At 51.8% G+C, this 27,399-nt stretch overlaps 1 protein-coding gene across 3 annotated transcripts; it reads left to right on the top strand.

The window, feature by feature from the left end:
* Positions 1–513: 513 nt before the first annotated feature.
* Positions 514–26,949, top strand: Camkk1 (calcium/calmodulin dependent protein kinase kinase 1). Of its 3 annotated transcripts, none has more exons than XM_046447052.2 (16): positions 514–842; positions 7,221–7,622; positions 8,537–8,584; positions 9,025–9,078; positions 9,480–9,531; positions 9,771–9,904; positions 10,376–10,412; positions 11,607–11,628; positions 12,781–12,869; positions 16,079–16,278; positions 18,636–18,689; positions 19,539–19,612; positions 21,406–21,493; positions 21,718–21,846; positions 22,219–22,322; positions 24,938–26,949. In XM_046447052.2, exons 2-16 carry the CDS (start codon positions 7,263–7,265, stop codon positions 25,008–25,010), a joined length of 1,518 nt encoding a protein of 505 aa, XP_046303008.1. In that variant the 5' UTR covers positions 514–842; positions 7,221–7,262; the 3' UTR covers positions 25,011–26,949. The 3 variants fall into 3 exon arrangements, with proteins under 3 accessions (XP_046303008.1, XP_046303007.1, XP_058436087.1); XM_046447051.2 differs by having other exon boundaries at positions 515–1,019; positions 24,938–26,948; XM_058580104.1 differs by having other exon boundaries at positions 533–613.
* The last annotated feature ends 450 nt before the right edge of the window (positions 26,950–27,399 follow it).

Raw genomic sequence — 27,399 nt, 5'->3', positions numbered from 1 at the left:
TCCCTACCCACCTCCTGCCCATCTAGCAGAAGGCTAAACTCCTGAGGCTGCCATTCAAGGCCTTTCTTCCTCAGCTCAGGCCTTAGCCACCTCTCTGCTCGCCAATCTCGCCTTGCCCCTCCCTAGCACGCACCAGCCTCACCCCCAGAGGGAGGGGGCGCTCTTGCTCTTGCAGGCTAGGACTGGGGAGAGGGAACAAAGCGTTTTGGGGGAAGCACCCGTACCCTTCAGGCCCAGTTAACTGGTCATGACACGTCCTGAGGAATTTCGGGGAACCCGGGCGGCTTATATGTGGGCGCCGGGGGCGTGACGCGGTTTGGCCCCGCAACAGGGCCCCTCCCCAGCCACCACCCGCCGCGGCCCCTCCCCTTCGGAAGCGGGGCGAGAGTCTTGGACTCTGATTGGGCAGTGTTGGGGGGGGCAGTATAGCTCGACCAATGAGCGCCGACCGGGCGCGGCCGCAGGCGGGGGACCGAGCGCTGCCTGGAGCTGCGGCGCCGGCGGTCTGAGCTCCGCGATCCCGGCCCCGGCTAGGCGGGCGGGGCGGGACGCGCGCCGCGGGAGCGAGCCTGGCCGCCCGCCGGGCCTCAGAGACTGGTGCCCCACGGCGGAGGTAGGGGGCGGTGAGAAGGGTACCTGGAGCAGGCAACCGGAATTCGAATACCTGAACGATCGTCTGCTCCCAGCCTGCTGGGGAGAGGGGTGTCTGCAAGGCTGTGACTGTGAGGACAGCTGGGACCTTGCCCATTCAGGGATCCTTGCCCTCTCTCTGCGGAGCTGGGTCTACGGGGTGTCCCGTGGAGCCTGCTTCTATCTAAACCCGCAGCCAGGACCGCATCTAGGTGGGCCCCCTGCCATCCTCGTCCCTCCCCCAGCTCTTGTCTTTAGGACTGCGTCCGTAGCCCGCGCACTGTCTACTCTGCCCCGGTTCTTAGTGGAGGCCGTGTCTATGCCGAGTGGGCCCAGACGCGTGCACCCACGTGTGGATCTCCGCGGAGCGCTCCTCCCACGGCCCTCCCGTGAGTCTTCCTTCCACAGCTGGGGGCGGGGGTGATGAATGGGACGGATGCGGCTTTAGCTGCGCAGTCTTCCCCTGATCGGGGGCGGGGAGGCGAGTGGCGGAGGTTGGCGTTGTGGTTTCTGGGGCCGGGTGGGCACAGGAGTGGTGACTCCGAGGGAGCACACGTGCGCGGGAAGCCGTGTGTGGTGTTTGGAGGCGGGTATGCGTGTGTCACGTGGACACGGGAGTGTGCCTGTGTGTGAGGGGGATGCATTTCAGGATGGAGTGGCGTATGAGTACCAGTCACGCGGACATGGGCGTGCACGTCTTGAGGGTGTTGCAGGAGTGTGCCGAGAGGGTTATGTCACAGGCCACAGATCCTAGGACTGTGCCAAGATGGGTTTCCCCAGGACTGTGCATCTGTCAGGTGGACTCAGAAGTGTGGGAGAAGTATACATCTTATGTCCTTGAGGTTCTCCTGGGAAGAGGCACCTGTGTACCCCATAGCCCTGGGCTCCTTCATTCAGCACATACAGACTGAGCACTGTGTCCTAGGCCCCCCACATTTTGGGAACCTTCTGCCTGCTCAGTCTCTCATCCTTAGTCCCCACAGCAGCCAGAGTCATTTTAAACCTCATCCAACTGAGTCATTCCTCTCCTCAAAACCTTTCCTTGGCTTTGGATGCCTGGTGGTGGCTGTCCACAAAGCTCCTCCCCACACCCCTAGCAAGCCCAGAGTCCCAGCCAGGGGAGGGTTTTCTGTTATGTGCTGCATGAATTCCCATTCTCATCCCCTGCTAAAATCCAACTCATTGGCTGGCCAGGTGGTGCACACCTGTACTCTCAGTGGCTGAGGAGGCTGAGGCAGTAGGATTCCAAGTTCAAAGCCAACCTCAGCAACTTAGTGAGGCCCTAAGCAATTTAGGAAGACCCAATCTCCAAAAGGGGGGAGGGGCTGGGAATGTGGCTCAGTAGATAAGTGCTTCTGGGTTCAATCCCTGGTACCAAAAAAAAAAAAAAAAAAAAAAAAAATCCTCGTTGATCAAAAAAGAGTTTCAGCATCATCTCAGGAATTCATCGCTGAGGCTAACACAGTGGACTGTGCCTTCTCTCCAGATCTAGATCCTCATGACATCAGGTACCTATTCACTCCAGCCACATCAGCTTCCTTGCTATTCCTCAAAAAAGCAAGCATTGTCGCATCTCATGGAGTTAGCACTCATTGGTCCCTCTGCATGAAGTGCTCTTCTTGGGTGACCACATTGCTTGCTCCATTACTTCCTCCAGGTGTCTACTCAAGTCCTGCACTGGCAAGGTCTTCCCCAACTGCACTGAATCAGTAGTGTTCCCCAGTCCCTTAGGCTTGATCGCCCTTACTGCTGTAGCTTTCTTTATAGCACATGCCACTTGACATAGCGCATATTAGTTACCCAGTTTCTTATTTATTATATCCTGTCCCTCCTAGAAATTAAACTATGTGCAAGCAGGGACTTTTGTCTTTTTGGTTCACTGCTTTATCTCCCTGCACCTAGCATCGTGCCTGGCATATAGCACATGTTCAATGAACAGTTATTGCATAAATGAATGACTGGATTTGCAATCCAGGAACCTGTGTTCCCAGCTGTGCCCCAGCCTGAAGCCCTAGTCTAAAGTTAGGTCTCCTGTTCCTCTGTGCCCCAGATTCCAAGTTCCTGGAAGGCCAGGTCTGAAAGAACTATGGCTGTATTTGCATGTTAGAAATCCTTCCTTTAGCAACTGGTGTGAAGGATGGAAATGGGATAGAATGGGGATGTGAGCCTGGAAGCACGGAGACCCATGTGGCAGAAGCAGTGAAAGGACAGTTAGAAAGGAGGTCAGAAACTAGACTTTTTTTTTTTTTAATCTGGACTTTTTAAGGGGTTTAACTTGGTGATCTCACCCAGCCAGCAGTAGGGAGATCAAAAAGTGCTCTCAGAGGAGGCAATGTCTGAGCTGTCCTCCAGGCTGCAAAGGAGAGGGAGGTGTGTTCCCGGCAGAAGGCACAGCTTGTACAAAGGGCTGGCAGCAGAACAATCTGCAGTTTGGGAAGCTTCAAGTTGTGTGGCGCAGCCGGAGTGGAGAGTAGGTGTGAGGTAGTGGAACAAGGATGGGAATGGGGAGCAGATCCCTGTGGTTTTTTGACTTCTGGCCTGGGTCCAGTAACAACTGGAAGGATGTGGTTCTCACCTCTTCAATGGAGACAGGAGGAAGAGCAGGTTTGGGGGAAGATGCTGAGTTGATTCAGGGCCCTGTTGGAGCTGAGCTGCCCAAGAATGAGGAGGGGGAGGAGGCAGCAATATGGAAAGAGAGGCTAGAGTCACAGACCAGGAGTGGAGCGTGAGGAAGGGCAGAGGGAGAAGTGAGGCCTGGAGACTGTCAGTCTCCTGGGGCGAGCCAAGGGGATACCCTAGGTTAGTTGTGATGAGACACAGAGCCCATATTGGTAATTGGGAGCTCCCCAGGGGTAGTGGGAGGGCACATCCTCACAGCAGGCATCCTCAAGCATGACTTGGCACCAGACTTCTGGGCCTTCCTTGAGGGGACTGAGTCATCCCAGGCGGGGGTGGGAACTGCGGAGGGCACCATTGCCAAGGCCATCAGACACTTGTCAGGAACATAAACAGGGCTCCAATGAGGCAGTTCATAGGTACCTTTCGTGTCTGGCCAGGGTGGTTACTACCCACTTGCAACTTTCCCTTCTGGCCAGCCCTATGCTGGGCAGAGCTGCTCATCCTTTGCCTGGGCAGAGGCTAGTCCCATACCTCAGCCTGGCACAGGGGTTCAGAGTATCCTTTCAAAACTCAGAATGATGCTTGATTGGGTACTTGTGCTCACCTGAGGCCAGGCTACTTGAACCCACATGGATGACAGCAGGATCTGTCTACTCTGTTCTCTGTGCCTCTGGTGAGGGGCCCAGTTGAATGGGGCACATTCTGAGGAGGTGGCCAGGTCAAGCAGGAATCTGAAACCAGGAGCTTGTATGCTTGGAAGTGGCAGATGATTAGAGGTCTGGGACACAGCCTGGGAGGAGAAGCCTAAGAGTGTGTATAAGCCAGGCCATTCCTATGTCAGGAGGCTGATGTGGGTTGTACTTTACACATGAGGGCTCTCTTTCAATGGCCTCTAGACGCAGACACATAAGCCCCACATTGCTCAGTCCCAGACCGTTCCTGTTTATAAACCTCACTGACTTCCTTCCATGGCCCTGGTAGTAGGCAGGACGGTGGCCATCTGACTGATTCACATATGAGGAAACTGAGTCTCCAGGAAGCCCAATGTCTTGTCCCAGGCAACACAGGAATTCTTGGCCATAGCACTTGGCCAATGGCTGGGAGGTCCCTCTTGACCATAGAAGCCCTTGCTGGGCCTTGGTCAAAACCTGTCCAGTTTTCTGTTTGCCCACATGGCTGAGTTAGTTAGCTGCTGAGTCAGTTACTACAAAAGTGTCTACTAAGGCCCCAACTTGGGAAGGCCCTTGAGAGACCTCCTGGGTGACCCCTGAGGGAGGATGGGGCTTTGCCTGGGAGACATGGACAAGCCAAGTGGGTTGCTCCAGGCGAGTGGGACAGAACTGATTGGCAAGTCCGGACTTACCTTCTAAGCTGGGCATCCTATGGCCACAGGGGGTGCTGACCCTACCCCCAGTCCTGGGGCCTGTGTACATGTAGACCTAAAGGCACACTGGTACATATGAACACACTTGTGTACGCACAGACCACACTGAGAGCTTTTGGTCTCCATGCATATGCACTTCTAAGGGTGGACACTCAGACACAGTGTGCGAGTGTCACAGTCCTGCTTGAATACGTTCTCATGCTCAGACACACTCGCTCACACACACAGCTTTGGACGACAAGCCCTGTCGCCTGGACACGCGGCAGGAACCTCGGGTCTCCCTGGCTGTCTCCCTTGCGACGTGCTTAGTCACCTGAATTTGATCCAGGCTGGAGGGAGGGATGGATGGAGGGTCTGACGTCAGCCCTTACAGCCACCTCCTGCTGCCGCCAGCGCATCCATCTGGGACCCAGCTTGTCCCAGGCAATCAAAATGGCTCACTTCTACAGAGTTTCCTTCTAGGCAAGCTTGTTCTGAGTCCCTAGTGGGTGTCAGCTCCTTTACACCTCATAACCACTTGGGGAGCGGGAACTTGCTGTGCTTCACTTTTCCCATCTGAGAAAAAGGAGAAAGGGAGCTAAAGGAGGGTGGCCTCTGGCAGGATAGCAACCTTAGGGAAATCATATTCAAATTTTGTGGACCAGAGCAGCCTGTCTCATCTCTGGGGCAGGGAAGCAGAGCTCCTAGCCACAGTCCATCCACCTTGTGTGGCCTGGGGCCTGCTGGAGTTCCCTTGCTGAGGCTTTCCCCTCTGTGTAATGGGGCCTGGGCTGTAATGATCACTATGGCAACCATCCATTCAACAAAGCCTTTATCTTGTAGAGCCTGCATTTTGGTGGGAGAGGCTGGGGGATGGGTAGGGGTCACCTGGCCAGGATGGAATCTCCTCTCATCCTTGGTCTCCTCCTTCCTGCAAGCGATCTGGTTTCCAAAGCCTCTGGAGCTCCAGTCCCATCACTCCTGCCTCTCTTACCTCCTCCAGGGAGGCCTCACACCCTCCATCATTTCTCGAGGTCCAGCCTCCACATCTTTTCCTATTGTCAGTCAGGATCTCCTTCCCTCTTCCCTTCTGCATGCCGACATCGGCTCTACCACCTCCAGGCTTCTACTCATTCAACACACTAATGTCAGGCAGAAGAGCTGGACTGTGTCCTTACCCACAGTCTCCCTCCAAGCCTTGCTGAGGAAGGTGTGGTATCAGTACAGACGGGGAGACTGAGGCTTAAAATTTGCAAAGAACTTGTATCTATGGCCCTGTAATAGGGTGACAGGCAGAACTGGAACCCAGTCCAGGCTCCTCCATGTCCAGTACACCCGGTCAGCCCCACCTCCTTGACACCCTTATCAAAGCAAGGAGATGGGAACGTGAAGAGTGAAAGAGAAGCATGACACTCATAAGACCCAAAGACTTAAGTTCTCAAAGTCAGTGTGGGGGACAGAGGAAGTTACCAACAAACAGGAAATACAGAGGGTCAGGATTCTGCTCACTTCCTTTTCCTGAGAAGATACTGAGTCTAGCACAGGAAGGAGAGGGGCATTGGGCTGGGGTGGGGTCCGTATGCATCTTGGGGCAAAGATGAAGTCTGAGCGTGAGAGTCGGGGTTCAACCTGGGGGTAGGGTATGTAGCTTAGATCATGGCAGGAAGTAAGGGATAGGGCTGAGGCTGGAGGTTGACTGGGGCTTGAGCTGGGGCTTCTGTTTCACCTAGCTTGAGGATCCAGGGATTCTGCAGTAGGTCCAGGGTGGGTATGAGACTGGGCCCAGGGAACATCTTGGCTTGAGCGGATGTGGCACACATTTTTGCCACATGAACCAGCTGGAAGGAAAAATCAGAAGAAATATGGAATGACCTTTTAGTGCAATAAAGTCTCACTTGACAGTTACCCAAGTGGCAGCCTCCTCCCCTGACAGACCTTGTCCTGGACTGGAGGCTCTGCTGGGGCAGGGAAGGGAGTAACCAGTCTCACTGTATGGTCCTAGAGATGGGAGTGGAAGTGAGAGGCAGGAGTTCTAGGGAAGTTTTCCAGGAAGCAGGGAGAGGGACTAATGGAGGCTGGAACATCAAGGGGGCCTCTTGGAGGAGGTAGCTGGGCCTGCAGCACCAGGGAAGCCTCTGCATCACTAGAGCCCAGCCCAGCTTCCAGGGGCAGGAATGCTCTGCCATCAAGGGGTGGGACTGATGAGTCACTGGACTGCATGCTGGGTGGGGCCCAGCTGCTTTGGACTCTTTCTCAGTGCTGCTGGGCCACTGTTCTACCCGTGTCTGTCTATTCTGACTCCAGAATACCAGGTTCACTGTGCTTCCCTGTGAATCGTGGCAGAAATAACTGTCTATTTGCAGGTGGGGACACTGAGGTCTAGGGGGCTGGCATGCAGCACAGCCAGATGAGGTCCTGGGATTCAGCTAGTAGGAACAGACCTGAGAGTGGGCACTAACAACCCCGGCAAAGAGAGCAGCCAGGGCAAAGGAATAGAGGTGGGACCTTGCAGGGCTGTGGCTGCAGTGGGAGAGAGTCTCGGTCTGGCCTCCTTGTCCATGGCTGGCTTGATATCCAGAAGTGAAGCCTTCTCTACCCTCTCTCTCAGGTTCCCAACAAGGCGACACAGAGGATCCCCTGGACTGAGGCAATGGAGGGCGGCCCAGCCGTGTGTTGCCAGGACCCACGAGCAGAGCTGGTGGAACGAGTAGCAGCCATCGACGTGACCCACTTGGAAGAGACAGATGGAGGCCCAGAGCCTGCCAGGAATGGTGTGGACCCTCCGCTTCGGGCCAGAGCTGCCTCTGTGATCCCTGGCAGTGCTTCTAGACCCCCTCAAGTGCGGCCCAGCCTCTCAGCTAGGAAGTTCTCCCTCCAGGAGCGGCCAGCAGGAAGCAGCCTGGAGGCCCATCCTGGGCCTTATGCCACAGGGCCTGCCAGCCACATCTCCCCTCGAGCCTGGCGGAGGCCCACCATCGAGTCCCACCATGTGGCCATCTCAGACACAGAGGTTGGTGGGGCAGAGCTAGGGACTGTTCATGAGCCCCTACCCCCACCCCGTAGGTCTCCGTGAAGGCCCCTTTCTGCCCCATCTTGTACCGCATAGTTAAATGGTCTTAGTTGGCATACCCTTAGAGTCGGAGAGCTCATTTCCTAACAGTATGGCCTCTTCTTACCCAGGGAATCTCCATCTGAGCTAAAGGCCTCCTATGAATCTTACCATCCCACTCCTAGGAAATAGGTCCCTCCCTTGTCCCCTAAGAAGTCCTCTTAGAGATTTAAAAATAGATGATGTGTACCTCCACCCCCTAAGTCTTCTCCAGCTCACTGCCTCCCTCCGTCCCTAATCCTGCCTCTTAGATTCTGCTCTGACTCAGAAGCTGCCAGCATGCTCCCAGCCTCTGGGCTCCTGCTGGCCCTGTCCTTGCCACTTTTATCTGAAAGTGAACTTGGGTACTGAGCTGACTGCAGATAGCAGAGGCTGAGCTTTTTGTGCCTGAACCAAGGCTGTCTTCTGTCCCCAAGCGCTTCTCCCATATTTCTTGCCTCTGCAATTTAGACCTTTTCATTTAGCTGCTTCTGGAAGTAGTTGCTCCTGGGTTGTTGTTTTTTTTTTTTTTTTCACAGTTTGGACTCTCCCAGACCCAGAGTCGAGCAGGAATTGATGCATTATCCCCTCACTCCGTAGGGAGCAGAGCATAGCCAGGGCTTCACATCCATGTTTTTAAACGTTATCTGAGGCTTCTCCCTTAGGGTGGCTATGAAACCACCAAGCTTCCCCTGTTGGAACTTGAAATGTTGGTGAGACCTGGGCATTTGGGAATTAGGACCTTGAGGCAGGGCTGGTCCTGAACAGACTCCTGAAGTAGGAGTGGTCTTGGGTCTGGATCAAGCTGTATCTGATGCTTGCATCTTTCCCCCCAGGACTGTGTGCAACTGAACCAGTACAAGCTACAGAGTGAGATTGGCAAGGTAGGTCTGAGGGTAGGAGAAGAGCAGCAGATACTTCAGGGTCCTCATCTTGTCACTCTTCTTTTTCCTCTGTGGGTGAGAATGGGAAACAGAGCCTGAATGCTCTAGCTTGAATGTGAAGAAAGTTTTTTATCATCTGTGGGAAATTCCCAAGGGGAGGTGGGAGATGACTTCTGATTCCTGGCTCCCCCAGGGTGCATCATGGATGACTAAGAGAGATTGAGGGAGGCATGGAACTGTGCTGGGCCCGGAGGAGCAGCTCCCACGGCACAGAAGTACCTTCCCTGTCTTTCAGAAATGTGTGCTCAAGAGCCAGCTGGTGCTGGGGATGGAGCTGGGATACAGGGGAGGGGACCAGAGCTATCAGGCTGGCCATTTCCTGTGCTGGTCCTGGGGGAGGTTGTCCTGTCCAAGTGGAGCTGACTTGTTCCTGTCTGCAGGGTGCCTATGGCGTGGTGAGGCTGGCCTACAATGAAAGTGAAGACAGACACTATGTGAGTCTGGGGATAGGAGGGAGGTGTTGGCAAGTTGGCCTAAAAGCCTGGAGGTTAGGGCAGAAGCTGGGGAGATAGAGGATCAGGCTGCCTGGTAAGGGAGTGAGCTCCTTATCCCTAGGGGTGTGCAATTGGAATTAACTCCCTGACCCTCGGGGTGTGCAAACAGAGGCTGGTTTCCTCTGAGGGGAGACTTCCAGAAAGACTTGTTGAGGGAGCAGGGGGGAAGGCCTAGAATCAGATATAGCCACCCTTTTTACCCAGTCTGACACATACCTGAGCCACATGCTCAGTGCCAGTGGCAGGTGCCCAGTGTGCCCTTCTTCTCCTCAGTCCACATGTAACCAGCCTCTTCTAGCTCCTAATTGCTGAGTGACACATTTCTGTCCCTCTCTCCTCAGGCAATGAAAGTTCTTTCTAAAAAGAAGTTACTGAAACAATATGGCTTTCCACGTATGTATCTATCTGGTCTGGTCCTTGGGAGCTGCTAGCCTGGGGGCAGAGGAGACCATGGTCCCCAGCTAGTTTCAGTTAGGAGTGGGGACAGTGTGGTTGAAGGCCTGGGGATGGAATATGCTTGGTGGGTTGGGACAAGATCATGGTCTTGTGAAAGTCTTGCTTGAGGCTGGTTACAGGGCCAGGGAGAGGCCCAGCTCCTAGAAGTAGGATTTGATTCCTTTTTCTGGTCATAGGTCGCCCTCCCCCACGAGGGTCCCAGGCTGCCCAGGGAGGGCCAGCTAAGCAGCTTCTGCCCCTGGAGCGGGTGTACCAGGAGATTGCTATCCTGAAAAAGCTGGACCATGTGAATGTGGTCAAGCTGATCGAGGTAGGAGGTGGTAGCCAATGGGGAGACCAGCATGCTCTATCTCCTGTGAGTAGCTTCTGGTGGGTGGGGGGAGGTGCTTGGCACAGACCCAGGTCCCACTAAGGGAGCAGGTATGACTGAAGTCTCCGAGGGCAGGCCAGACTTGGGGTGGGGACTCCAGGGAGGCATCAGGGCCCAGCTCTGGCTACTCAGGGATGTTCTCATTGAGGGTGAGGGATTGCCCCAGAGGCAAAAAGTGAGCCCCTCATCATCTCAAGGAAGAAGGGCTGGTTGCCATGTGGTGGGCCAGGATGGTGGATGGTCAGTGATGGGTGAGACCCCTCTTATCTGGCACCTGTATAGTTCCTGCGGTATGTCTGAAGTGACTTCAGAGCATACTAGGGGTCCTGGGGCTGGCAAGGTCAAAGAGGCCTGAGCTTTCCACCCCATGCCTCCTCAAGCCCTATCCCCATGTCTGTTCCCTCTAACCAGGTCCTGGATGACCCAGCTGAGGACAATCTCTACTTGGGTGAGTGACCCAGCTCACTACCAAAACAGTTCACCTTGGGCTAGTCCTAAGGCCCCTGGGGATGCACATGACCCATGTGAATATACTGACCTCCTGAAGGTAGAAGGAAAACACACATTTGTAAGCCCTGGGTTCCCCAAAAATATCTCTAAGCCCCCACTCCCTGCTCCCCACTGATGGGCAAGACAGTGGATCAGATTTGGATTCTGTACTCAGGTTAAGGCAGGAACTAGTTATGTGGGTTCCCAGGCCCTGTCTAGTAGCTCTGCCTTAGTTTTCTCACCTATAAAATGGGATAATAGGGGCAGGTGTTTAGCTTAGTGGTAGACCACTTGCCTAGCATGTGTGAGTCTTGTGTTCAGTCCCCAGCACCACACCCACAAAAAATAATAATAATTTTTCAAAGATGAGATAATGGTGGCGTTTACTTCATAGAGTTGAGGTCAAAAGGCAATGAGCTACTATATGCAAAACATACTAATATCCTTAATATTATTATTATTAATGTTAATGTATTAATACCAATGTTATTATTTAAGTTCCTCATGCCTGCTTTAGGACTGGTCTTAGAGGAGTTCTCAAAAAATGGGGCATGGGCTGGGGTTGTGGCTCAGTGGTAGAGTGGTTGTGCCTTGCACATGAGGCCCTGGGTTCGATCCTCAGCCTCACATAAAAATAAATAAATAAAAATAAAGATATTTTGTCCATCTACAACAAAAAAAAAATTTAAAAAAAAATGAGGCAGAGGACCAGTTCAGGAATTAGAGGTCAAGGCTTGAGTCTGCCGTCTACATCCTGCCTGTCTGCTCGGACCATTAGGAATATTTCTGCCACATCTCTGAGCCTCAGTTTCTCCTTCTAAAAGGGGTTCATTTGGGGCTGGGGTTGTGGCTCAGGGGTAGAGCACTCGCCTAGCACGTGCAAGGCACTGGGTTCGATCCTCAGCACCACATAAAAATAAATAAATACATAAAAGGCTTCATTCTGTGGTCCTCACCTGGCATTAAGGATCAGATAAGGCAGTTCCACAGCAGACTCTACTCTCATCCATTTACTTCCTCTGACATCCTGAGACCATGTCCCTTGAGTACACCTGCATGCCTGCCCCACCTCCTACCCTCTGAACAGGGAGGGACTTTGGCATTGCCTGCTTTGCCAGCGCGGTACATCTCACCTTCTTTTCTTTTCTTTCAGTGTTTGACCTCCTGAGAAAGGGGTGAGTTCCCCATCCTGAGCAGGCAGGTCAATTCTAATCCCTTTCCCTTTCCCTCCTTGCATCCCTCAGACCAAGGGTTAGCCACTAGAGGAGAAATCAGAGACCTAGGCCCTGTCTTCAGGAGCTCTGTTCAGAAGTAAATAAGAGATCAGGAGGACCATTCTCAGAAGGCTGGTGGGGGTCACTGAGGCTGGAATAGTAACTGGGTTTTGAATCAGGCCTCAAAAAACTGAAAAAAGATTTGGATGGAAGAGAGGGAGAAGAAAGGAGTGATTTTCAGGCAAAAGCTTACTGTTAGGACTCACTGCAACCTGCATTCAGATCACAAAGGGTTCTTTTAGCTTTATGACAAGCTTGGGAACTGAGCCGGTGGGACTCTATTCCCTTCCATTGATGAGAGGGAAAGCTGAGGGTCAGAGGGTAAATGGCTTGCCTAGGGTCACACAGCAAGTCACTGGTGGAGCATAGGGTTCTAACACATGTCTGCCCTGTTTGACTTCTGGGGTATTTGTAGAATAGCTGACATGGAGTGGTGGGCATGAGGCTGAGTGTACAGGGACCCTTCACTGCCAAGCTGTGGCTTGTGACTCTGTCTGGGGTCCAATTTGGGGAGGGGGTCATGGAGTGGTGTTCCTTTAAGATTCAGGGGCTTTCAAACATTTGTACATCGATTCAAACAAAAAATATATGTTTATATTGTTATCCATATCTGTAACTGAAACCAAAGTTTTACAGAAAGTTTTTCATTACATGGGGTACATTCTACTTTGTTAGGGGGGAAAAATAAACTGTCACTGCTAAAGTGATTTCATCACCCTTTATTGGATCTGGATCCAGAAAGACACTGCTTTAAATGGCATCTTTATAGTTCTTTGATTGTAGATAAGTGCTTCTAAGAAGAAATACAGCCAATGGAAATTAAGATAAAACTGATTTGAATTGCAATTGAAAGGATATTTGTGTCTGTGTGTTTTTAAATTTTCATTATACGGGAGGAGAAGGTCATAGCTTGGTTCCTAGGGACTGTGCTCCCAGAGGGCCCCCTGGAGGTCGTTAGGGGCCTGAATGGCCAACCTATGTTTCCCTTCCCCTGCCGCAGTTTTTACTCACCCTGATACCGGCTGAACACCCCTCCCTTCTCCTTCCCCACAGGCCAGTCATGGAAGTGCCCTGCGACAAACCCTTTCCGGAGGAGCAAGCTCGCCTCTATCTGCGGGACATCATCCTGGGCCTCGAGTACTGTGAGCGAGGGGCTGCCTGTCGCTGAAACTGGGGCTAGGGGATGCAGAAGGGTACAGAGGGTAGGCTAAGCGGGACCTGAGCCATTCCTGTCCATCAGCACTGATCTGCCAATCAGCTTTAGTGGAGGCGGGGCATCGCTGTATGGGCGGGGCCGAGGCCTTTTTCACTGAGCATGTGCAGGTCTTTAGCGGCTGGTCTTCATCCGTTATGTGTGCGCTGTGGGGTGTTCTGTCTCTATCTTTCCTCTGCTTAGCCTCTCCACGGGGGCCTCAATAGATACAAGGTGGAAGGGATCCATGTCCAGCAGCTTGGGGAAGAGTGTGTCCTAGTATGGGGCTGGTGGGTGGTGGCAGGGTAGATTCAACTTGTGAGGGGCCCTGAGGTGGTGAGAACTCAGGAGGGAAGATGTTAATTTAGGCTGTTTGCCTGGGATTCATTTACTCATTTGCTCATACATTTCACTCACTTCTTTCATTTATGACTACCTATTAAGTGCCAGCTGAGGGCACAGAGAGGACAAAGACCCAGATCTGACTCCAAGGGCCTCACAGCCCCGGAAGGGCAGGGACCTAAGCAGGCAGACAATATAGGTGATGCCTGGCAACGCCAGGCAGAGGCAGGAGGGAGTGGGTCTGTGCTATTGAAGGATGGGGCAAGTTCAATCTGGTTGAAACATCCAGTGGACAGAGGAGGTTGGTTAGTGAACAGTAATTCTGGAAGCAATGTCCAGGCCACACCAAGAGGGCTGGGAGTGCCTCCAGGAGGACTTTCCTGACTTCATTCAGACAGCATGCTGAGGCCCCCAGGGCTCTTAGCAGGGGAGGGGTGTGATGAGATTTGTGAAAGCTCTGTCTGGCAGCTGTGTGGTGGCTGGATTTGAGGGTGAGACACGGCCAGCTGGGCAGGGAGGAGGCTGTTTCTACAGCTCAAGTGACAGATGGTGAGACTTAGATTAGGTCAGTAGCAGTGGGGAGGGATGTGAAGGGGGTAGGGTATGGCTGGTAAGGGGTGGCTGACTGGTCTAATGAGGGGAGGGCCCCCAGACCTAGGGTTCTTGCCCGAGTTGGGGGCCAAGGGTGCTGCCTATCTCTTAAAATCTTGGCTTGCTTTGTTTGGAGCATATTCTCCCTGGGGGAACAGGGTGTGAACCTAGCTGAGGTGTGACTTGCAGTGACAGGAACAGGACTGCCTTTACCCTGCTTGAACCCCCACTGCCCTCAGTCTGTGTACTTGTGGGAAAACTGAGGCACACAGAGGGGCAGTCTTTGCACATAGTCCTAGCAAGGACCTACAGGCATAAGACAGGAAGGGGACATTTTACAGCTAGTATGGTCAGTGGAGGACACAACTCTGCCTGGCCTTGGCTCTGCCCCCTTTCCAGTTTTCAGCCTTTCTCACCAACTGAGGGGCTGTTGTCTGCCATCCCTTTTCTCCTAAAAGCAAACTGATCTCATCTATTTCTTGGTGAAAGCCTGGTCAGGACCCTCTGATTGGAGTGAAGTAGGGTGGTTAGTGCTAGGGCTGGCAGGTAGATGAACAGAGGCACTGGGAGGGCTGAAGACCTGCCATGTGATTCTGGCCTCAAGAAAAGAGAGTCCAGCCAGGCACAGTGGTGCATGCCTGTAATCCCAGCAGCTTAGGAGGCTGAGGCAGAAGTATTGAGAGTTCAAAGTCAGCCTCAGCAATTTAGTGAGGCACTAAGCAACTCAGTGAGACCCTGTCTCTAAATAAAATACAAAAAAAGGATTGGGTATCTGGCTCAACGGTTAAATCCCTAAACCAAAAAAAAAAAAAAAAGAAAAGAAAAGAAAGTCGAGGCTGCCCTGAGAGCACTCCGGGGTCAGAGAGGCTTAGGCTTGATCCTCAGTAAATGGGGCAAGTATAGCAATATAGGTAATGAGATGCTGTCACATGGGGAATACATTTTGAACTTGAGCTCACAGGGATAGCTGATGTGAGGTCTGAGAGAAGGGAGTTAAAGATGGTCCCAAGATTTTTGGCAACAGTAATATGGCTTTAATGGAATGGGAAACACAGGAAAGGGATTAGGGTTTTATGTTTTGTTTGGTGTTGGTGGTAGTGTGGTTTGCAGTGAGAAATCAAGTTCTGAATTAGTGCAATATGTTGACATACATAATGAGCTGTCATGTCTGTTGGATAAAGAGCTTGGAGTTGAAGGCAAGGCTAGTGTTTGAGATAAGACTTTGAGACCACTTTCCATGGTCAAATATCCAGATCCCTGAGCTTCTGTGCTCTCATGGATGTGGGCCGGATTTTTGTGTGCCAGCACACAGTAGGTTATTGATTTGGTGCCAGCACACAGTAGGTTATTGATTTGGTGGTTATTGGAGTACGGCACTCCCTCCTTCTGCCCCCAACCTTCTCCTCTTCCTGTCCCTTCCTCTTTCTTCCCTCCTTATCTTCTCCCTTCTCCAACATCCCAGGCACTCTTGGTCCAATTGAAGGTCTTACTGAGGAGGGAGGCCACAAGTTGATGTGGTCAGAACCTCTTCTTTCCCTCTGGTCATCTCAAATTGAGCCACCCATCCTTTCCTAGCAGGGATGGACAGGAGGCAGGGCAGGCTGCCCATCTTCTAGGCCATTTCTGATTCTGACTTCATCCTTCATCTGGCTTCATTCTGGCTTCACCCTCATCTGAGCCATATTCATCCTGATAATCCCAAGGCCTGGGGTGCCTTTCCTCTGTGAAACTTCATCATTCCAGATCCCATGAGCTGAAACTGTATATCTATAGGACATTACAGTCCCCCAAATCCAACCCTTAATCCTAGGAGTAGGGACATCTTTGACAGGGCTGGGTTGGTGATGGAACTGGGGAAGGGTTTGCATGGGCTTTGGGTTTGTAGACAGTACTCAGTGGGAGGGGTACAGACAGCCTATGGAGAAGTTCCCTTACCCAGTTTCCTCTGACCTCCTCTCCTCAGCAATAGCTGCCTTATTGGTCATGGAAAGAGCACTGGACTTGGAGTCCAAAGATTCCTAGGAATCCTGTCCTGGCTCTGCTGCTAATATCCTGGGCTGAGCCTGAGCATCTTCACCTGCATAGTAAAGTAGATGGTCCTCACATGATAAGAGTGTGGGGTTCCACACTGGGATATGCCAGTTGGCCTCCCTGGCTGGGCAGGGCCAGTGAGGCTTCCTGGGCAGGGGCCTCCCAGACCAGCACTCCAGCTGCTTCTCTTTGCAGTGCACTACCAGAAGATCGTCCACAGGGATATCAAGCCATCCAACCTGCTCCTGGGAGATGACGGGCATGTGAAGATTGCCGACTTTGGTGTCAGCAACCAGTTTGAGGGGAATGATGCTCAACTGTCCAGCACGGCGGGGACCCCAGCATTCATGGCCCCTGAAGCCATTTCTGATTCTGGCCAGAGTTTCAGTGGGAAGGTGATTCCCAGGGTCTGGGCCAGGTGGCGATTCAGGTAGAGGAGCAGAACAGCTTGCAGCAGAGCTTGAGGGTGCCAGGGTTCTTGCATCTATAGAGTGACATCCTTGTCTCTTCCTTAGATCCTGACATGTCCCCCAACCTTGACTTCCTCTCATTTTCCAGTAGAATGGTTCCATACCTCCCTTGCAGATATTTACTGCCACTTGCTCTGTGCTGGGTTCTGGGATGGGCTGTGGAACAGGCAGAGTCAAAATAGCCCTGCTTCCCAACTTCTGCATGTTGAAAAGGTCAGAAGAACTCAAAAATGGGGGGAAGGTGGAGGCCATGTCCAAATCTTGGCATTGCAGGGACTGAACTGGCCCTCAAAGAACAGGGGGATTTGAGCAAGAGGTGGAGCCCAGAGAATGTTCCAGAGGTCTGAGAGGCATGGGGTAGGGGCAGGTTTTAGAGTACCTTGTCATTTGGGCCATCTGAGAGAGGTGGTAAGAAAGCTTTTTGAGGGGTTGCTGCAGCCATTGTGTCCCCCTGGGCACTGCCATACTGCAGCTGCCAAAGAGGAGAGGGCTGAGAAAGTTTGGACATGGGTGGAGGCCTCCTGGGCCTCAGAGGTCAGGAATGTAGCATTCCTTTTTTTTTTTTTTCTTTTTACTTGGAGAGGAACAAGATATAGCTCAGTGGTAGCATGTGTGATATCCTAAGTCTGATCAAAAGAACCCAAAACAGCTGGGCATGGTAGTGCATGCCTGTAATCCCCAGCAGCTTGGAAGGCTGAGGCAGAAGGATCTTGAGTTCAGAGCTAGCCTCAGCAATTTAGTGAGGCCCTGAGCAACTTAGTGAGACCCTGTCTCAAAATAAAAAAGGGCTGGGGATGTGGCTCAGTGGTTGAGCACCAGTACAAAATCAAACAAAACAAAAAACCAAACCAAAAAAAGAAAAGAAAAACAACTGAGCAAAGCCTTTTATTCTGATATAATTTTAAATTTATAGAAAATTTGGACACTGGTGGGGGATATTTTTAGAGGATATTTCCTAAGAGCAAGAATATTTTCTTATAGATCCTTAATGCAATTATCAAAATCAGGAAATTTACCACTGATAAGACTTACATAATTTGTAATATAAATTTCAGTTATTATAGTTTATGTTTTGTCAGTTTTCTCCATGTTGACCTTTGGAACTCTTTCTGGTTCCAGATACAATCCAGGGTCATTTGCCTCACTCACTTGTCTTGTCTGTTTCACATCCTCTGGTCTGGAAGTCTTTGCTGGCTCCCTGGCTTTTCCTTGTCATTCCTGACCTTGACTTTTGTATGTGTGTATATGAGGCTGGGGATTGAACCCAGGGCTTTGCACATGCTAGGCAACTGCTCTGTCACTGAGCTACATCCCCAGCTTTCTGACCTTGGCATTTTTGAAGAGAACAAATCTGTTGTTTTGTAAAATTGTAAAATGTTTTGGTTTGCATTTGTCTCATGTTCCCTGAATGGATTCCAGTGAGTCATCTGTGGCAGGGATATGGAGGTAGAGATTTGAGAGCCACTCCTATAAGAGGGAAGGTGGAGTCTGAAGAGGGAAATGAAGAGAGAGCACACAAGAGGATCCAGGGCAGGGGAAGCCCAGTGAGTGCTTGGGAGGAGTGGTAGCAGTGCACAGGGTGGACAGGGCTTTGCTGTGGCAGGGGGTGCATCTGGTGTCAGGAAGGGAGGTGGATGATGGCTTTTCCACTGGATTAGCAGGATATAGAATGACCCCTTGAAGCCAAAGGTAAGGTTTTTTTGTTTTTGTTTTTGTTTTTTTGGTACTAGAGATTGAACCCGGGGGCACTCAACCACTGAGCCACATCTGCAGCCCTTTCTGGTATTTTACTTAGAGACAGCGTCTCACTGAGTTGCTTAGTGCTTCACCATTGCTGAGGCTGAGTTTGAACTTGTGACCCTCCTGAGCCACTGGGATTACAGGCGTGCGCCACTGTGCCTGGCACCAGAGCTGGTTTAATGAGTATAAATTAACACAGACTGTTATTTCTGGATGCATCTATGTCATAGGGGCTGCAAATGTGATCTGATCCTATGGATGAAAGAAGCTGTGCACCTGCTGAATTAGAAATACATCTGGTTTGGGCCTGTCCCAAGGAAACTTGGAACATCTGAGTGGCAGCAGCTCTGTTCTGGTCTCCCCTGGGTCCCCTGTGCTCAGTACAGGGCCCAGCATGGAATAAGCATTTGCAGTGTCTGTTCAGTGATTACATGGTGGCGGGAGGAGAGTCCCCACAGGCCCTTTCTATAGCCCAGTGGAGTTGGGTGTGCGGTGGGCAGTGGTACCTATTGGGGTGCTGATGTGAGCATGTTTCTTTCTAGGCCTTGGACGTGTGGGCCACTGGGGTCACACTGTACTGCTTTGTGTATGGGAAGGTGAGTGCTGGGGAGGTTGGCACTGTGGGCTGGGTCTAGGGAGCCAAACTTAGGAACAGATACTGTCCTTCTTTTGTGTCCTTAAGTTTTGATTTTTTAAAAATATTTATTTATTTATGTATCTTTTAGTTTTAGGTGGATACATTAGTTTGTTTTTATGTGGTGCTGAGGATCAAACCCAGTGCATCATGCATGCTAGGCGAGCAGTCTACCCCTGAGCCACCACCCCAGCCCCTTAAGTTTTGATTCTGAAAGAGCCCACCTGGCTCAGAGAAGGCTGAAGGAGAAGAGATTTTTTTCTGTTTTCCTCTCTTCCCCTTGGGAGGGATCAACATGAAGGACCCTGGACAGCAGATGTCTGAGGGAGATGTCAGTGGTGCTGTTTCCTCCTTTCTAGCCAGAGTGCTCCCTGTCCCTCTGTCCCTTGACGCCAATCATTATTCATCCATGCATTCACTCAATCGTTTATTCATTCAGTAAATTGCCCTTCACTTCTGTTCTGGATCATACTGGGCCTTGAGGACACCCACCACTCACATGACTTAGATCTCTGCCCACAAGTGCTTCTACTCAGGGGAGCACTGAGGGGCAGAAGGGAATCTCAGTGAACACGTTTCCAAACGCCAGGCCCTGGGAGTGGAGACATTGCTGCAGGTGGTGGTGACCCAGCAGGTATACCCAGCCTTATAGCTCCCTCAGTGACTTGGTTGTTCAGTCTCATTTGTTGAGCCTTTGCTGTGTGCCAGGCCCTAAGCAAGTTAGATGGCATCCTTCCCATGCTAGGGGCTGATCCCTGGCATGGCTCAAGGCCCTGTGCCTGCATCCTGTGTCTGCCTCTCCCCCACACAGTGCCCGTTCATCGACGATTACATCCTGGCCCTGCACAGGAAGATCAAGAATGAGGCCGTGGTGTTTCCCGAGGAGTGAGTTGTCTACCCAGGGGACCATGGGGGTCCCACTCACTCCTGAGAAGGGGTGTCTGAACTTTAGCAGAGCTTTTTGCTGTTTGAGGGCCCCAACCCAGCCTGTAGATCTGGAGGTGGGGGGTGCTATTCCCTGGGAGGGGCCCTGAGCAGATGGAGGGGTGGGACCATGGAACTGACAGTGTCTGAGACATCAGGGTCAGATGGCATTGTGTAGAGGGACCACCCAGGCCCAGAGTTGGGCATGGATGACCCCCAGTCATACATTCACACCACTCCTTCACTGTAGATCAGCGGTACCAACCCCACACATGGGTCCCTGGACCCATGGGGAAATCCCACATGGGATGGGCAGTGGTGGTGTTCAAGATGCTTCCCAGTTCCCAGATGGAAAAGTGGAGGCACCTGAGGAGAGTTACTAGTAGGGGTGGGGCTTGAAGCTATTCTTTCCTCTCTACTCAGACAGTTCTCCTGGGATCAAAGACCCCAGGGGCACTCAACCACTGAGCCACAGGAGGTCTTTGATCCCAGGAGAACTGTCTGAGAGGCCTCCCTGCTCATCCCTGGGGCTTCTAGTTAAGGCTTATCTGCTGTGGCAGTGGCCTGAGTTCTTGGTGCCTCAATTTTCAGGGTCCTTCTATCATCTGCTCAATTGACTGGCGTGGGACAGAAACTGAAATAGGAAATACCCATAACTTCCAACTCTCTGGCACCCATTTCCTGTATGGTCCCCAACCTCTGTTGTGTCCACCTCTTACCTATCTTTGGGTCCTCATTGCACCTGCACCCCCTGCCTAGTTCAGGCCTCTGCCCCTCTCCCTAGACTTGTCCAGCTCTCTGCTCTCTGTACTCTCCCCAGTCCAGCCTATATGATCAGGCCAGATCTACTCTGATAAAAACACAACAGATCTGACCATATCTCCTGCTCAAAGTTTGCCCAAGTCTTCCCAAAGCCTGTAGGACAGAGGCCATGACCTGGCCATGGCGTTCAAGGGCCTCTAGTTTCTAGGTGCTCATTGGCTGCCATATCACTCTTTCCCTCTGAGCACTAGCCAACTGGATTCAGTATTCCCTCTTTATTCTTTTAATTTCTTGGCTCTTCACCTCTCCCCGCTATATCCCCTACCAGGAATATTCTGTAGTCTAGGAATTTTTAAAGAGATTAAGCATCTAAGACAGCAGAAGGAACCCATCCTAATCCCAAGAGTGGGTTCTTCCTCCCCAGTATTGGAAGGATGGGCGCACCAAGAACATCACTAGCAAAGAAGCCTGGAATTCAGGCCGAGACGGTCAAGGCTGTCTTGAGGCTGAGAATGCCATGCCTCTCCCCCAGTCTCCCATCCATGTCCTCACTTCTCAGTGGTGACATACCCACCTCCTGACCTCCCTGGGCCTCAGTTTCCCCCCTCTGTCAAATGAGAGAGGATCTTCCCTGGCCACCCAGCAGGTAGAGGAAGGATAAGATGGCGAGTGGGAGTGAAGACCCTGGTGTCCCTAAAGTAGCTCTTTTCGGACTATCCTCATTGTCTTTGCCAGCCAGAGGGTGTATGTAGTCCCCCGGGAGCTCTGTTTGTGGTCTCTGCTCCAGAGGAAGACTGCTTCACTTTCAGTTCAGGAAAGGAGATCCACATACTTGTTCTGAAACTCTCCCTTCTGGCCTTGGGGGGCCCTCCTGCTCTTCCCATCTGTGGGTTAGGTGTGTTTTTGATCCCAGGGCAGGGAGGCAGAGGAGAGCAGGAAGTGGTCTTCATCAACAGTCTCTCACCCTCATCTCCTTCCTTCCACTGCTTTAGGCCAGAGGTCAGCGAGGAGCTCAAGGACCTAATTCTGAAGATGCTAGATAAGAATCCCGAAACAAGAATTGGGGTTCCAGACATCAAGGTGGGAGAACAAGAGGTCTTTGGGCTGGGCTGGGTTATAGAAAACAGGCCTCGATTTTCCCTTCTGGAGAGACCCATGCCAGAATATAGGTATATTGGGTTTGAGTTTCAGGATTTGTGGGCTTTGGACCCCTTGTAGGACATTGCTATGGGATGCCTAGAATCATTTGCTGGTCCGGTGTCTGCCTGTGGTCCTAACCTTTCCCTCCCTTCTGGCCTCCCCAGTTGCACCCCTGGGTGACCAAGAACGGGAAGGAACCCCTTCCCTCAGAGGAGGAGCACTGCAGTATGGTGGAGGTGACTGAGGAGGAGGTGAAAAACTCAGTGAAGCTCATCCCTAGCTGGACCACAGTGGTAAGAGGGTGAGGGGTGAAGGCTCCCTTGTCCCTTAGAGCCTGAAGAGGGCGTGTCTGTTGCCTGAGACTTATTCTGTGCTTGGCTTTGTGGGGAGAACAGAGGGCTGCCTGGTCAGCCAGCAACAATGTGGAGCCACAGAGGTCACTTTTCTGCTGGGGGCCCATGCAGAAAGAGGTCCTTTTATTCAGGCAGGGAGATAAGGAGGCTTGGTGAGGAGAGTGAATGACAAAGAAATACGCAGGCCTTGCTGATAGATTCATTCACTGTGACTGGAGGAGGCCTTTCCTTTGTTCCAAACGTTCCTCAAGTTGCCCCGGCATGTCTGGGCACCCGGGGGCTATGTTCCTCACACTGACCTGTGCTCCCCAGATTCTGGTTAAGTCTATGCTGAGGAAACGATCCTTTGGGAACCCCTTTGAGCCCCAAGCACGCAGAGAAGAGCGCTCCATGTCTGCTCCGGGAAACTTACTGATGTAAGTACTGGTGGGCTGAGGTCTTTGGGGGTGCTCCTTGAGGTGACATGGGGGGGAATGAAGCACATCTCCCCACTTGCACTGTAGTGGCACTGCGCAGGTGTCACAGAACCTAGGGACAGCCAGGTTTCAGAATAGGCCCCCATATGCACCTCAGTTCTCCAAACTATTGGGCCAGTCTTACTGCAGTCTGGGCCCAGTATCCTCGCTTACACTGCCAGGAATGATATCTCCCTTGATCCCTCCATGGGGCATGAAGACCCGTCTCTGTGATGGAAGCTTGATGTTATCATGCTTTGCCACTGGGTGCACCTCAGCCCTCTGGCTTCAAATCTGCAGCTCCCTCAGCCCTTGGCATTCTAGAGGTTTGCAGACAATCCTTTGTCCATTTTCCCTTTGTAGAGACTGGGCTATCCATAGAGGGACGGGCACTTCTGCCCACTTTCCCTGGCCCAGAGTGGGTGTTAGCTTTCCTTAGTGGCCTGTGCCACCTGCAGCTGGAGCTTTGTGAGTGCTCACCTAGTTGATCACTGTGGGCAGGCCAGCTGACAGGGCCAGGAGAGAGGAACCACCATTGCTGAGGGCTCCCTAGTATGAACTATATTTATGGGTTCACCACCTCCTAGGAGAGGCCAGAAAAAGTTTCCCAAACCTCTGTGACTTTGTCCTCAGTTTTTCCACTGTAATCAGAGTCAGCTTGGGATGCCACTAGGGCCTGCTGGAGTTTGTGCCCAGATCTGCAGAGAACACCAGGAAGGATCCTGGGCTAGAATGCGGTTCTGGGTGTTGGCTACTTCCTCTGGTCTGTGATAGGGGCTGCAGGGCTGACAGGTGCCTTCTGACCTGCTTTGGGCTGAAGGCGCGCTCTCCAGAGAGTGAGTGTGGGGTGTTGTCCAGGTGCCCTGGCTTTCAAGAAGGAGCACTTTGACTTGTGTCCTTCCAAAGATGTGCCCACAAAATGAGGGGTGGAGTCTGAGAGACACCTGAAATCCAAGCTGTGGTTTTCTCATCTTTTCAATGAGGCTGTTGGTTTATGGGAGGGGTTTCTTGCTCATTAGGTCTCAGGGCCCAGATGCTGGCACTGAGCTTAGTGTAGGCGGAATTGTATGGAACTTAACATTCTACACAGAACCACTTCTGAGAGTGGAAGAAGAGGCGTAGTTATGCCAGGACAACAGGCGGACTCAGCACTACAACCTGCACACATTCGGTCACTCCAGCTCAGTGCTTGTGGCCTAGTGCCCCCTAGTGGTGGGACAAGCCCACCACAGGTTCAGAGCCCACCTGGCACCCAGGACACATTTGTGCCCTGCAAACTGATTTGCAAAGACTGGGCTCAGTACTTTTCAACCATAAAATTCTACAATTCTGTGACCCCAGTTTAATGTTTTCTGTAGAACCCAAGGATGTTCTACCACTGAACTATATCCTCATCCCTCTTTTATTTTTGAGATAGGGTCTTGCTGAGTTCTGAGGCTAGCCTTGAACTTTTGATTCTCCTGCTTCAGCCTCTCGAGTTGCTGGGATTACAGGCATGTACCACCATGCCTGGCCCAAGTTCAGTTTTTTTTAGTACCTGGGATTGAACTCAGGGGCACTCGACCACTGAGCCACATCCTCAGCCCTATTTTGTGTTTTATTTAGAGACATGGTCTCACTGAGTTGCTTGTGCCTTGATTTTGCTGAGGCTGGCTTCAAACTTGTGATCCTCCTGCCTCAGCCTTCTGAGCTGCTGGGATTACAGGCATGCATCATTGTGCCTGGCTGGCTCAAGATTAATTTATTTTTTAATATTTATTTTTTAATTGTAGTTGGACACAATACTTTTATTTTATTTATTTTTATGTGGTGCTAAGGATCAAACCCAGGGCCTCTTACATGCTAGGCAAGTGCTCTACTTCTGAGCTACAACCCTAGCCCTCAAGTTTAATTCTGAAAGCAGATTTCATGTTATCAAGTCCTAGCATTTGTTCTTGATAGTATATGGTTTTTACACTTTGGGATAATTGTTGAAACTTTAGAGTGGAGTTAAATGAGATTGGTCCTTTCACTGGTTATTTTTTAAGAAGAGGTACTGGAGTGGGGGAAATCAGATATAGGAATTCACTGAATATGTAACAGAATCCCAAGACTGATAAGTACTCTGCCCTGTGAAGAAGGCAAAAAAAAAAAAAAAAATATATATATATATATATATACACACACACACACACACACACACATACACAAATGAAAGCCCTTCTACCCAGGTCTGCTGGGGGCTGATGAAGGTCAATGTGGAAGGCCCTTGACCTGGGTGATATTCCAAGGATGCAGGGAAATCAACTAGTCAGATATAAGAGACTGCAGAGGCCAGACTGAGAAGTTTAGATTGTATCTAAGACAATGGGAGCCACAGAGGGTTGTGTGCTGAGGGTAAGGAGACCAGGAGAGTGACTGCCAGGACAAGGAGGTCCTAGCCGAGCTTGAGTTTGGGGAAGTGGGTGAGGGGGATTGAGAGATTGTGGGATACAAATGCTCGTGTGTGTGTGTGTGTGTGTGTGTGTGTGTGTGAGTGTTCCTGTGTACATGTTATGACTCCTGAGGTCCCTCTGGCCCTGGTGTCCCCTAAACAGGAAAGAAGGGTGTGGTGAAGGGGGCAAAAGCCCGGAGCTCCCTGGTGTTCAAGAAGATGAGGCTGCATCCTGAGTTCCTGCATGTGCCCAGGGCCACCAGGCAGCACGCTCATCCCGCGCCTCCAGAGACCCACCGCCCTTATGCGACAGCCGCCCCTGCGGGCAGGGGGCTGGGGACTGTGGCCCCTCTCCCGGTCCCCCTCCCCCGTCGTGCTGCATGACCTCCGCGCGTGCACGTCCAGGGACAGGATTGGAATGTGTATCATCTGGGATTTGGGGGAGTAGGGGTCCCATGGTGCCTTCCTTCTCGCCCTGGCTCTTCCTGGCCTAACCCATCCTGTGAGGAAGCCAGGGGTCCATGGAACCTCAGAAACCCTACCTGGCTGGTTGGCAAGGCCCAGGGCACAGGGCAGAAGACCAAGATGGCAGGTGGAGGCCTGGCTTACTGCAGCTCAGGGACCTCCCACTAGGGGCTGGGCAGGCCTGTCTCAGCTGTCACATCACACGGAGGGATGCGCCCCCACCACCTTGGGTGGGGGTGCTAGAGCTTTTGTCTACTCCAAATGCAGGTATGGAGGCTCTGACCGCTTCATGTATGCCCAGGCCCCACTGGGGAGAGGCAGGTATTGGAGAATTCAAGATTCTCTTTTTTTGTTACCTTTTATTTTTTATTTTAACTTGGGGGCCAGGGGAGTGGCGAAGTTACTGGGGAGCATCTAATGAGCTTTCCCACATCTGTGGGTATGTCCCAGCATACCCACCATTATTTGGCAGCCAAGCAGCCTGGACTGACCTTCCTGGATTGTTTTGTACTCAGCACATCTGGAAAATGGACTGAATTGAGTCAAGCTCAGAGCAAAGGCCTGAACCAGGAGCAGCACAGCTTGTCTGCCCACCTCATCCCCTCCCCCACCATGATTCCCCAGAGCCAAGGCTGCAGAAGAGACACCAGGAATGTCATTGGCCAAGGGCCGTGGACTAGCACATGCAGAAATAACTGGAATTCAATCTGATCCTACACTGGCTCATCCAGAACATTCCTACCATGAAGGATAAACCACCTGAATTGGAAGCCTTGCTAGGTGAGGGACCCCATAGGGGTGTGCACCGTGGCAGGCAGCCCCTGTGCCAACTGCCTCACTCCCAGGACAGTCACTGGGGTGTGCTGTGGACATGCTGTGCTGGAGTAGGCTTCATCTTCTCTCTGGGATCTGATACTGGCTGGCCAGCTTGATGTTTACTGACCAAATGCTCAGAGAGATAGGCTCCTGAAGGGAAATAATGCAGGACTCAGATTCTGCCCCTGAAAACGTGGGCCACGCAAGGAGTTTCAGCCACCTGTATGGGTTTCCTATTGCAAAAGGGCTCATTTGGAGAAGGAGAGGGAGGCTGGGCAGAAGGAGGGCCTGCACCCTGCTGCATCTCTGTGCCTGTGGTGTACGTTGCGCCTCCACGCACATGCATGTGCGTGCCCATCTGCTGCACACAGCACATACACGTCTTGCACCAATACATGCATCTGTAATATAGTTTCTATGTCTATTTAAGGCTAGGAGCTGAATGCAGCCCGTTGTCAATGGGCCCACATTTCTCCCTAGCTCCTCTGCATTAAGGCAGTCAGTGTGACCTGGGGCTTAAAAAAATAATCCTGTACTATCTTTAAGAACACTTTTATAGAGTTAATGGAGGCAAGTTGAAAGTCAACCACTGATCAACAGGTTTTCAAAAAAATTGGGGGGGTCTGTGCTGGCACCTGGAGGGCCAGGGCTTCAGGAAGCTTCATGGGTTGGACCCACCTGTGAAAAAGCTCAGAGGGGGCCCTTCATTGCCCCAGCAGAGTGTGGAGGGAGTGCTCACCTGTTACTGAGGGTTTGGGTTGACATCATTGTTTTCAAATGTAGCACAAATGATGAACAGACTCCATAAGAGTGTTTTAAAAATTAACTTCCCAGGAAGTGAGTTAAAAATAATAAAAGCCCTTTCTTGAGTTAAAAAAAAAAAAAAGGGCTTTGTTTGTGCATTTTCTGCATCTGGATGTGTTCTTTCTCACCACCTGGACCAGCTGGCTTGGCTTGCTTTTCTAGAATGCTCTGAGGCATCCTAAATCCCTGAACGGAAGAGTTGCAGGAGGTAAAAGGGAGCAAGAGCTGTGAGGGAGGCTGAGGGGAGACCATTCAAGATGCAATTCAGTTTCCAAAGTAGATGCTGTGGCCCCTCCTTTGGGAAGAATTGGGTGTTTGGGAGCTGGTGAGCTCCCCGTGGTGTTTCCTGCCTGTTTCACAGGGACACAGAGGCCAAAGAGGCCAAGGTCTGGTTCAGGTGGGAGCTGCCATAATTTCTCATGGGTCACAGACCCAGCATCCTCCCAGTACCTCCTTAGCCTTGGTTACCAGTACCCTGTCCATAGGAAGGCCCTCCAGGCAATGATGATGAGTCACTGCTAAAGTTAGATGGGCTTGAGC

The sequence above is a fragment of the Marmota monax genome, unplaced genomic scaffold (assembly GCF_021218885.2).
Source record: "Marmota monax isolate L192 unplaced genomic scaffold, Marmota_monax_Labrador192_F-V1.1 WCK01_AAM20220418_F8-fsc00472, whole genome shotgun sequence".
NCBI lineage: Eukaryota > Metazoa > Chordata > Mammalia > Rodentia > Sciuridae > Marmota > Marmota monax.
The sequence above is the reverse complement of the archived record's forward strand: the minus strand, read 5'-3'. Positions and strand labels throughout refer to the sequence as shown.

Coding starts and splice junctions, on each gene's coding strand:
- Camkk1 (XM_046447052.2), top strand. CDS start 7,263: ATGGAGGGCGGCCCAGCCGTGTGTTGCCAGGACCCACGAGCAGAGCTG. Junction 9,905..10,375: donor ATGTGGTCAAGCTGATCGAG/GTAGGAGGTGGT, acceptor CCCTCTAACCAG/GTCCTGGATGACCCAGCTGA. Junction 11,629..12,780: donor TTTGACCTCCTGAGAAAGGG/GTGAGTTCCCCA, acceptor CCTTCCCCACAG/GCCAGTCATGGAAGTGCCCT.